The following is an 11079-nucleotide window of genomic DNA, read 5'->3' on the forward strand; positions in this document are numbered from 1 at the left end:
TGAAAACTCTTTTAAGATCGTATAGATTGGTAAAAACTAAATCAAAAGGTGAACAAAAGCATGAACACACAATGAATCAAACAAAGGCTGAATGATTAAAACTGCAACACCTCAGAAGAGCTCGACAAAGAACTTCTATTGTAGAGGTGTGCTAGGGTTACAATACAATCAAAGAAAATAATGATTAAGAAGCGTACAGTTCCCTCGTGAGAATCAGAAGAAGGAAGAAGACCTTCCCAAACATCAATTCTGTTCATTTAAACATGACCCACCATTTGTTTGAAATTACAAAACCATTCCTTTCCTTGTTTAACTCTAATAAAAACAACCCCTATTGGTATTACATTACAAAATCAGTCCATATAGCTTAGTTAAGTTATAAAACTGCCCCACACTTGTTAATTGATACCAAAATTTTCCCCTTTGGTCAATTAGCTAAACAAATACTCTCAGTGGTTTGTTTTGGCTCAAGAAAGTATAAGTCACCGTTTTCTTGAAGCAATTTCCCAAAAATGAACACGATCATATCAATGAAATCTAACTACAATCACACATCAAGGGTAATTGCTTACGACCCCTTTTTAATGTTTTTATTATTTTTGGGGAAAATATATATGAAAAACGGATAATAAAATATAAAGAATGCATGCTAAACTCATATCAAGTTATAATTGATATTTTGTCAAAACAATGTATCATAAGCTACTTTTCTCATTAAGTTATAACACCTATATCTTGGAATTTATATATGCACTTGAGAAACTTACTACTCATTTAAGGGAGTAACATACACTTTTACGAGTATGTTAAACTTACACGGTTTTATAGTGAGACTTTGTCGTTTACCTTATTTAATGACCTTTATAGTGAGACATCATTATTTACCTAAGTTTAACCACTTAGTATATCCTCTCGGCTAAAACTGTTAATCCTCAAAGTGAGATACGTATGTATTGTACTATACGGGTTGACTTGTAACGATGTAAATTTTAAAACCAATTTTTCATTTTTGTAAACATCCAAAAACATCGATTAACATTTCAAATTCAAACGTAAACAATATTGTCACAACGAAATACATCCCAAAGATCATAAAATAGTTTTCCCCCGACAATGTGTACGATCACGTCGGCGCCTTCCCACGGTCCTCGCTAGTACCTGAAACACATCACACAACAACTATAAGCATAAATGCTTAGTGAGTTCCCTAAAATACAACTTATGCACATACGCCTTTCCAGGCCCTGACCTTCCAGTCCATGTGTCTTAGGGGACTTCCGTCCCGACTAGGTAAACCTTCCGGTCCTACCCACGTCAACCTTACGGTCCACATCACAACGCCTTCCGGCCCATAACATATTCGCCTTCCGACTCATAATATAATTCCTTCCGGCCCATATTAAGCATATCATACATGGCACATATAACATATAACTTATCACACATAATACATATATCTCTTAACATATCCGACCTTCCGGTCACACAGTCAAACCCTTCCGGGTACAGTATAGTGAGAAAACTCACCTCGTGGAAAGTCTAAGATCCCGCATCCTTGCTATCACCGAATCCTAACGACGAATCTACCTCGCCTAAACATAAAAATATCATTTAATACACAAAGACTTCCACCACTAAAACTTTACCCTTATCATCATTCCTCAGAGGGTAAAAGACCATTTTACCCTTCCTTGACCTAAAGTCCTCATGTTGACCAAAACCCTAAAAGTCAACAAAAGTCAACCCTGAGAGTATGTGGGGCGTACTACTAGATGTACGCGGGGCGTACTTCGCCAATCCCCTGGATCGCGGTCTCCACCCAGTACGCTGCGAATATTGGAAGTTACGCCCAGCGTAACCATCAGAATCAAACACTCTTCATTTCTGGTGTTAATCGGTTAAGCCATTACTCCAACTTCTAGATCCGACTCTTTTAGTGTGTCTAAACTCATAAAGTCGAGACCTTTAAGCCTTGGCATGGCTGTAAAGGCTCCAACATCACATAACAACATTCTATTCAAACTCGAGGATCTAGATCTCATGCATGGTGCTATATCCACGTCCAAGATGTCATTTTTACGAGTCTACAACTCCAATGGATCAGAAATATGAAGTATCTAAGCTTATGGAGGCCATTTGCACAAAAAGTCTCCACCTTTGGGACTTAAACCCTAGAAAATGATACCTTAAGCATACAACATGAACCAAGTGACAAGATCCGAACTTTTACCTGATAATGAAGCTTTAACCCTTGCAAAGCTCAGATCTACACTTGAGCCCCACTTCTAGCCTTTCCAATGAGCTCTTCTCCTCTTTTGCAACCTTGGAATGGCACCACCAAGCTTAGAATACACACACAAAGGCTTAAGAACGAAGGCACACACTATTTAGGGTTTCACTCTGAGGGATGGTGGCTGAGAAGTCCAGCCACACATTCCTTTTATAGCCCTCCAAGGAGATTAGGGTTTTTAGATCTAAGCAAGTTACGCTATGCGTAACCTTGGGTACGCCCAGCGTACCTGAGGGGGAACGCGTCCAAATGAGGCGCGCGAGTACGCGCGGCGTACGCCTTGTACGCCCAGCGTACTCGCCTAACATGAAACCCTAAATTAACAACATAACCCAAAATAGAAGAATACATGGATTCGGGCTGTTACAACACCCCCACCTACGGTTGCTAGTTACAACCTACACGGATCAATCAAAGCGGGTGATAATTATCTTTAGTCTTTATCCACGACGTCTAATAAAACATCGTAAGGGGTTATATATAGTTATATAGCTCGGTTATAGGACTCATTATAAACATTAATTGAATTCTTTATCTAGAAACCAAACATATGGTTTCTCTCTTTATCAAAATTTTAAACATGGTTTTAAGTACAAAAGAAAAACTTTTTAGACTTTTTTAAGATTATCATTATTGCGATTAGCAGAAAACCTATAAATATCATCAACCTTTGTGTTAGCTCTCAAATTATATATATTCTCAGGAGATCACTGAAGAAGCATTTAGTAGAAGGAATAGTCATGGATTTCGGCCAACCTAGTTTTCTCTAATTTTTGTTATATCGGTCTATTTGCTAAGGCAATTCATGTACTTATTTATTATTATCTAAAGAAACACGTGTTCGATTTTAAAGTGGAATATAACTACTATTTTTTTTATTATTATTGTACTTGTAATGTATATTTAATTTATTTGTGATCCATGAACTAAATTGTACACTCCCACATGTTCCGCCGCCTTAGTTAGGGGTGTAACATGTTAAGCGTTGAACTTCCAAAAAAAGATAGATGAAGGAGTGTTTATACCTTTTTTTATTCACTCTAATAAAAAAAAATTAATAATTATTTAAAAAAATGAAAAATGAAAAATTAATGGTAAAATCCTCATTGAGTTTAAAATAAGTTGGACCAAACTCGAAAAACTATGAAAAATTAAATTTTTGGTGCTAGTCCAAAAATTTTAGGATTAAATTGTGAATTTTTAGCTAACCACATAGATTATTTTTGAAGTTTTGTTGTTTAAAATTTTAAATATGATTAACAAATAGTTAAAAAAAATTATTAGGAGAAAATAGTTTTTTTCTATATTTAGTAGGGATAAAAAACGCAACAAAAATATATTATAAGGATTGTCCAAGTTATTTAAAAAAAAAAATAAGATCAAAGGTAGAAATTAATTGGCACCCTATGAAGTTATGAACCATTCGTCTAAACTACTAACGGTTTTATAACTCCAAGTTTACTCTAATTTCCATTTCGCCTTAGAAAAATCTTAAAACATTTTTTTTGTAATCATTATCGCTTACTTTTATGATTATTATATTTTGTATTTTATCCAGTTATTTTGCCTAAGTGTATGCTAACTTAATGGGTAAAACAAAATTAACCCTAGATATAATAAAAAATAACAATAAGATGTTATTTAGGCTTTTATGATGGGTCCCACAATATACATTTCCTTTCTTGCTAATGACTTTTCTCTATTTAAAGCGAAATTATCAAATTATTCAAGTGTCAAATAATAACCCACTCAATTTCCTCTCCCTCTATGTTCCACCATTCAGCAACATTCTTCGTAGCTGGCAATCACAATTTCCATACAACAGAAAAAGCCAATATGGAAAATGCTAGTAAAGTCAACCTATTCTCATCTTCTTCTTGCACCTCCACCTCCACCACCACCACCACCACTACGACAACCACAACCACCGTCTCAACTATCACTCCAATGGGCAGCAACCCTCAAAAACGATCAAAGAGAACTCAAGAGGGAAACAATGTCAGCAACCAAAAGAAACGGCATCACCCTTCCTATCGAGGTGTAAGAATGAGGAGTTGGGGCAAATGGGTGTCTGAAATTCGTGAGCCAAGAAAGAAATCAAGGATATGGCTTGGAACATTCTTAACAGCTGAGATGGCAGCCAGAGCCCATGACGTGGCAGCAATAGCCATAAAAGGCCGTTCAGCTTACCTCAATTTCCCTGACACTGTCCATCTACTTCCACAGCCTGCCACCACATCACCTAAGGACATTCAAGAAGCGGCGGCTAAGGCTGCGGCTTCATGTGGCGGAGATGAACCCCAACCACCTAGTACTACAGTTCTTTCTCACTCTAATTCATCGAACACTTTATCATCATCGGATAACACACAAGATTCAGTGGCATCCACAGTAGAAGACGATGAGGCATTCTTTCAATTGCCAGATCTTTATCTCAACAGCAACCATAGGAGCGATATGTTTGGCTATTATCCTTCATCATGGCATCTTGTGCCTGAAGTTGATATCGACTTTCGGCTTCAAGCTGAAGAGCCATATCATTGGTAAATATATCACCTAGCTTGTAAATTAGATATTTCAACTGTAAAACTCACCACCAACGTACGTTTACATCTACTTATTGTATGCATAACTGTCAGCGACACTTTTCAGGGATATATCTGGTGTCATAATTTACCGAGATGCTGGGAGAGTTAGTAATGCCGTAAGACTGGTAGTTAATTAGTTATTAGTAATTTATTCAGTAAGTTAACCAGCCATATCGAATGGTAAATGTTTTTATTTTCGGTTGTGTGTAATGATTTAAGAGAATGAGAAATTCGAAAGCACGAGTCGGCAAAATTTAATTTTCATTATTGGATGATAATGAAATATCGTTTGAACTCAATTATGAGACAATTGTGACTTTATTCTATGCGTCTATAGACGTCAAACATAAAACTTTTTTGATTTGAATTAAATAAATGTAAACAAAAAAATGTATGTTTCTTAATTTGATACGCAAGGAGTAATATATTGCAAAAAAATCAGATGGATGACTATTCAATATAAAACAAAAAGAAAAAGACGACATCATTTGATCAGCATTGTGTCTAATTAAGTTTAAGAAAATAGAGAAGGTATAATAATGGCATGATGTCATTTGTCACAAATTTCAATTGTTTATGTATGAAAACGTTTGATATAGCAATTGATAATATGAATATTCTCAATTAATTCCAAAGTAAATAAGGAAAATACTATGTTTGGTGCCTCACAACTAAAGACTATAGACTTATAGTGTAGTTTTTTTCAAGCGATTAATTTTGTAAACCATATGAAAACATAAGTTTTGATAAGGTATTTTATTTTATTTTTTCTAAAATTATATAGTAGTTATATAATTTTCTAAGTAAAAACATCAAAAATATTTAATTCGAACATATGGCATGGTTAACAATTTAACATATACTTTAAATATAGTTTGATTCAAAATATTGCGATATCATTGTTCTATTGATTTAGATCTCTAATAAAGGATCTCTAAAATTATTAACCTGTAATAGTAATTTTTTTTTTAATAAGTATAGTTAATTTATCCACATTTATTTAAAAAAATCGTTTATAAAGTCCTCTTATTTAATTAGTTTTTTTTTTTTTTAATTATAAATCATATTTTAAAATGAAATTATAAATACACGTTTATTTATAAGAAATTTTAAAATTTTTCTCAGAGAAATTTGATGAAACTGTCATTGTGATGTCGAGTTTGGTTAGTGACAGATTTTGAAAGCTCTCATTCGAAGATAATGTGTTGTTGGAAGCTTCTTTCTCTTTAGATGAGGTAAAAATAGCGATTTGGCCTTGCAGTAGTGAAAAAGCATTGGGTCCCGACGACCTTTCGTTCAAGTTTTTGATGTATTTTTTGGGAGTATATATGGCCAAATTTTTACTAACATTGTTAAAAGATTTGAAGCTGAGGGGTATTTGAAAAGGGGGTTACAACTACTCCTTCGCCACTCTTATGTCTAATGTTAATGATATGTTCTCTCTTAAATATTATCAATCAATCAACCTTATTGGTTGTATGGATAAAGTGTTGTGTAAAATTCTTCTAAATCGTCTCAAAGAGTCATTAGTAAAAAAAATGAAGGAAGAACATAAAAGAAGGAACTTATGATCTTTAAAGTGGATTTCAATAAAACCTCGACTCTTTGAATTGAGGCTCTCTAGATTCAGTTATGGAGCAAATGCAGTTTGGATGCAAATGGAGAAAGTGGATAGTGAGGTCTCTTTCTTCCGGATTTGCTCCTGTCTTAGTAAATGGCTCTCCAACTAAGGAGTTCTTTTTATTAGCAGAGGCAAAATTCAAGGAGATATTCTGTCCTTTCATCTTCATTCTTTCCATGGAGGGACTTCATGTTTTCTTGAAAGTGGTTTATGACAATCACTTATATTATTGCAGTTACCTACCTAAAAGAGACCCTATATTATCTCATCACATGTATGCAGATGATGTTACTTTTATTGGTGAATTGCCCTTGATCAATATCATAAATTTTAATATGTTGCTTAGAATGTTTCTTTATTGGTTCCAATCTTAAAGTTAACCTTCACAAAAGTAAATTTTATGCCATTTGGATGATAATAGGAGATAAATAGACTTTCTTGGAATTCTAGTCAATGATAATATGAACCTTGCTAAAGATTATGATCTTATTTTGGGGAGGCTTCAAGCTAAATTGGGCTCTTAGAAAGCTAAAAATCTCTCATTTCGTGATCCCCATGCTTGTGATGTTGGTATTAGGGATTCTTCTACTTTATTATTTCTCTCTTTTTAAGGCACCTTGTAACGTGATAAAGTTGTTGGAGCAATTTAGAAAGAGATGTTATTGGGAGCTTGCTGTGGGATGTCTCAAACTTCTTAATTTAGATCGTTTAACTAAATAATGGTGACACTTTCAAGGATAGAGTTAACCACTTTTTGTGTAATTTCACAACTCTTTTCATTTTATGTATTTTATTGATAATAAGCATCTTGCTAAAAAACCAACTCAGACATTTAGCTTAATATTTTTCAAATTGAAAATGATTACTTGAAGTTATGTGTAACGCTTCATGATTTATTTAGAACGAAGGTTGTGGCAGGAAATGGAAGGTTATTCTTGTTGGATATATATGTTCAAGAATCGTTATTGGGTGATATTGTTAATATCATATGGTCCTATAGTTTCACAATTTAATCAAGTTGGTACTTATTGAATAGTTGATAATTAGTTGATTATTAATAAATAAATTTAAATCTTGTATTTAATTAGAGAATAATTATTGTTTTACAAAAATTTGAAAAAAAAACATTAAAGAGAAAACTTGTAACATCTCAAATTTTGAGGCCAAAAATTTCATTTTTAATTAAGATATCCATAATATAGTTACCAAATATTGTCAATGTCATAACAATTTACGAATAAAACATAACAACGTGTCTGAAAACCATGTCATCAAAGTTATGAAAATCGAAGTACAATCCCAGAAAACTCTTTGCGGAAATCATGTGTGTGTGATGTGCTGCTAAGCCGTCGGCTTTTTCCCCTTAGATAAAGAGGTACCTGAAACCAAAACTAAAACTGTAAGCACAAAGCTTAGTGAATTCCCTTATCATACCACATATCATAAAATCACATAGCATACATACTGTCGGGCAGTTCTAGGTTGCCCGACCTACCCATGCCAAGCTATTTTGGGGTGTTGACCTACCCATGTCAAACCATTATGGGGTGCTGACCTACCCATGTCAGGCCGTTCTGGGGTGTCGACTACCCTCCGTTCTATCTCAACCAGCAACGGGGACTATTTCACCCCTACCTTTATCATACAATAACAAAATATAATCATACAGTCAGGCATATCTGGGGTACTGACCTACCCTTCGGTCCTAACGACCGAGTCAGGGAAAAGCTATTCCCTGCTACTACCACTAACTCACATAGCATATCACTTAAACATATCTCATAAGTATAACACATAAGCATATCTCATAAGCATACCAAGATAATTATTACAAAGAAAATTATCTACCAATTACTCTTGTTGGTGGGCCGACATTGTGGCCTTAGACCCACCCCTACTAGAAGGTAACTCACCTCGGTGTCGTGTAGTTTCTATACTATCCTCGATGTGAAATCAGCTCTCCTTGACTCCTCAATTCCTACATGATAACTTTGCTAAGTTATCAATTTGTACTCACAACCCCTACAAGGGTCAATCTTGAATCCAAGTTAAAGTCAAAGTCAAAGCCTGGTCAGGTCAATTCCTTGATTGACCAGACTCGCTGAGTTAGTCTGCCAACTCGTCGAGTCCCTTCATCCACATAATACTAAAAACCTGTTCCCACTCGTCGAGTCTAGCAAGGGCTCGACGAGTTCACCTTCAACAACACTTTAGTCAATCTTCAATCAGATCAGCGAGTTCTTCCTTGAACTCGTTGATTTCATCTTCTTCATATGAATACATCTAGTCTATGACTCGCCGAGTTGTATGAACAACTCGTCGAGTTCATCTTCAAAGATTGGCAGATTGCCTTGGACTCGCCGAGTTTGCTCGAACAATCGTCGAGTCCCATGATTCCTAGGTCCCTTATGAGCCTAAACAACTAAGGAACCTTCCGCACTATCAACTGGTCCATCGATAGAAAGGATTTGGTGGTCATTACACCCCGACTCGCCGAGTCCCAAGAACGACTCGTTGAGTCCATCCTTGACCATTACTATACATTCAATTTAAATGGGTCTTAACACATGAAAACCATAGATCTGGCCTCCTAATGTTCATTTTACACGTAATGTTCCAAACTTGGTGCACATGCAAGGGGTCTTTCACTCAAAAAGCCATAAAAGGTGTCCTACAAGATGCATGCAACTCTCATGGCCATAGAGTTGCCACCTTTATGCCATGAGACCCCTCTAATGACTCAGATCTGAAGTCAAGACTCCACATAACACTTCACAAATCCGAAAATGGCTTGGAAAGCCCTAAAGGTACCCAAAATCCAAGCCCTAAGGATGAATAAATGCATGGAAGACCAAGAGAAGGTCATTTTACCTTGATTAAGCTGGAAATGGACCAAAATCTCTTGATCTCCAAGCCCCAACTCGAACTCTCAAACTTCTTTCTTCTTCTCAAGCTTCACAATCCACCAAATGCACCAAAATGGCCTTAGAACACACAAAAACGGCTAGGGTTTCTATATATGGCTTTCTGGGTGTGATAGGGAAGATAGAGGCTAACATAAGGTGTTTAAATAGGGTGCAAATCCTCAAATTTAGGGTTTCACTCAAACAGCACCTACTCGCCGAGTCAGACTCCCGACTCGTCAAGTAAGTCACTTAAATTGTCTGCGGATCTCGACTCTACTTGACAAGTTGGGCATCCAACTTGTCGAGTCCCAGAGAAAATCACAAGAATGCAAATTTATATCCGTACCAGGAATTGGGTGTTACAGATCTGCCCACTTATTTTAGACTACGTCATCAAAGTATCCTGCTTGATGCTGGAAAAGCCCAGGGTAGTGCTCCCCCATCTCGTCCACCAGCTCCTAGGTCCATTCCGAGCCCTTGCAGTTCTGCCACTGCACCTTTACCAGCTCCACTCTCTTGTTTATCGGATCCTTTGAGTTGCTATCAAGGATTGCCACTGGCCGCTCGTTGTATTTCAAGATGTCATCAACCTAAATATCCTCCAAAGGCACCACCGCCAAATCGTCCACTAGACACTTCCGCAACTGGGAGACGTGAAAAGTGCTATGAATCTGATTGGGTTCGGCTGGATGATCCAGCCTATATGCAACCTTGCCCACCTGGGTTATAACCCTGAAGGGTCCAATATACATGGGGCCCAGCTTGTCGCGCTTCCTGAATCGAATGAAGCCCTTCCATGTCGACACCTTCAGGAGCACCGTATCCCCGACCTGAAACTCCAGGTCCGATCAATGCTTGTCGGCATAACTTTTCTGCCGACTCTGAGCAATCTGTAACCTACTCCGAACCTGTTGCATCCTCTCTGTAGTCTTGAATACCACTTCGGTACTCCCTATAACCATCTGACCAACCTCACCCCAACATATCGAGGTCCTGCACTTCCTCCCATACAACATCTCGAAAGGAGGACGGTCGATACTTGTGTGATATCTATTATTGTAGGAGAACTCTACCAGAGGGAGGTAAGTATCCCAACTACCTACGAAGTCTGGATGGTCTGCTCGCTCTGACCATCCGTTTGAGGGTGGAAGGCGGTGCTAAAGTGAAGATGAGTACCCAGCTCGTCATGGAACCTCTTCCAAAACCTAGAAGTGAACCACACATCCTTATTGGAAATCATTAAAACCGGCACTCTATGCCGTGCCACTACCTCCCTGATATAGATGTCGGTCAACTTTTTGGCCGAAATGATCTCCTAAATCAGAATAAAGTGGGCGCTCTTGGTCAATCGATCAACGATGACCCAAATTGAATCCACTCCCTGCGCGGTCCTGGGAAGCTTTGTGATGAAATCCATAGTAATATCCTCCCATTTCCACAGCGGGATATCCAATGGTTGGACCTTGTTGTGAGGTCTCTGGTGCTCAACCTTGACCTTCCTGCAGGTTAGGCACCTCTCCACAAACCAAGTTACACCCCTCTTCATACAGGGCCACCAATAATCAAGGCGAAGATCCCGATACATATTTATTGCCTCGGGAGGGATAGAAAACCTGGATCTGTGCACCTCGTATATCAATATCTGGAAAACACCCCCATGATATGGGACCTACA

At 37.2% G+C, this 11079-nt stretch overlaps 1 protein-coding gene across 2 annotated transcripts; it reads left to right on the forward strand.

Annotated features, from left to right (window-relative positions):
• Nucleotides 1-4038: 4038 nt before the first annotated feature.
• Nucleotides 4039-5142, forward strand: LOC145034125 (ethylene-responsive transcription factor ERF039-like). 2 transcript variants are annotated; one of them, XM_078982507.1, is made up of 2 exons: nucleotides 4039-4833; nucleotides 4930-5142. In XM_078982507.1, the coding sequence occupies exons 1-2, from the start codon at nucleotides 4058-4060 to the stop codon at nucleotides 4985-4987; spliced, it is 834 nt and encodes a 277-aa protein (XP_078838633.1). In that variant the 5' UTR covers nucleotides 4039-4057; the 3' UTR covers nucleotides 4988-5142. The 2 variants fall into 2 exon arrangements, with proteins under 2 accessions (XP_078838633.1, XP_078838632.1); XM_078982506.1 differs by having other exon boundaries at nucleotides 4943-5142.
• Nucleotides 5143-11079: the final 5937 nt, after the last annotated feature.

This window comes from Lactuca saligna, chromosome 3 (assembly GCF_052625555.1).
Source record: "Lactuca saligna cultivar CGN05327 chromosome 3, ASM5262555v1, whole genome shotgun sequence".
Taxonomy (NCBI): Eukaryota; Viridiplantae; Streptophyta; class Magnoliopsida; order Asterales; family Asteraceae; genus Lactuca; species Lactuca saligna.

Excerpts from the sequence above, each read along its gene's own strand:
- LOC145034125 (XM_078982506.1), top strand. The coding sequence starts at position 4,058 with ATGTTCCACCATTCAGCAACATTCTTCGTAGCTGGCAATCACAATTTC. Across the intron at positions 4,834-4,942 it reads GCTGAAGAGCCATATCATTG|GGATATATCTGGTGTCATAA; the intron begins GTAAATATATCA and ends GACACTTTTCAG.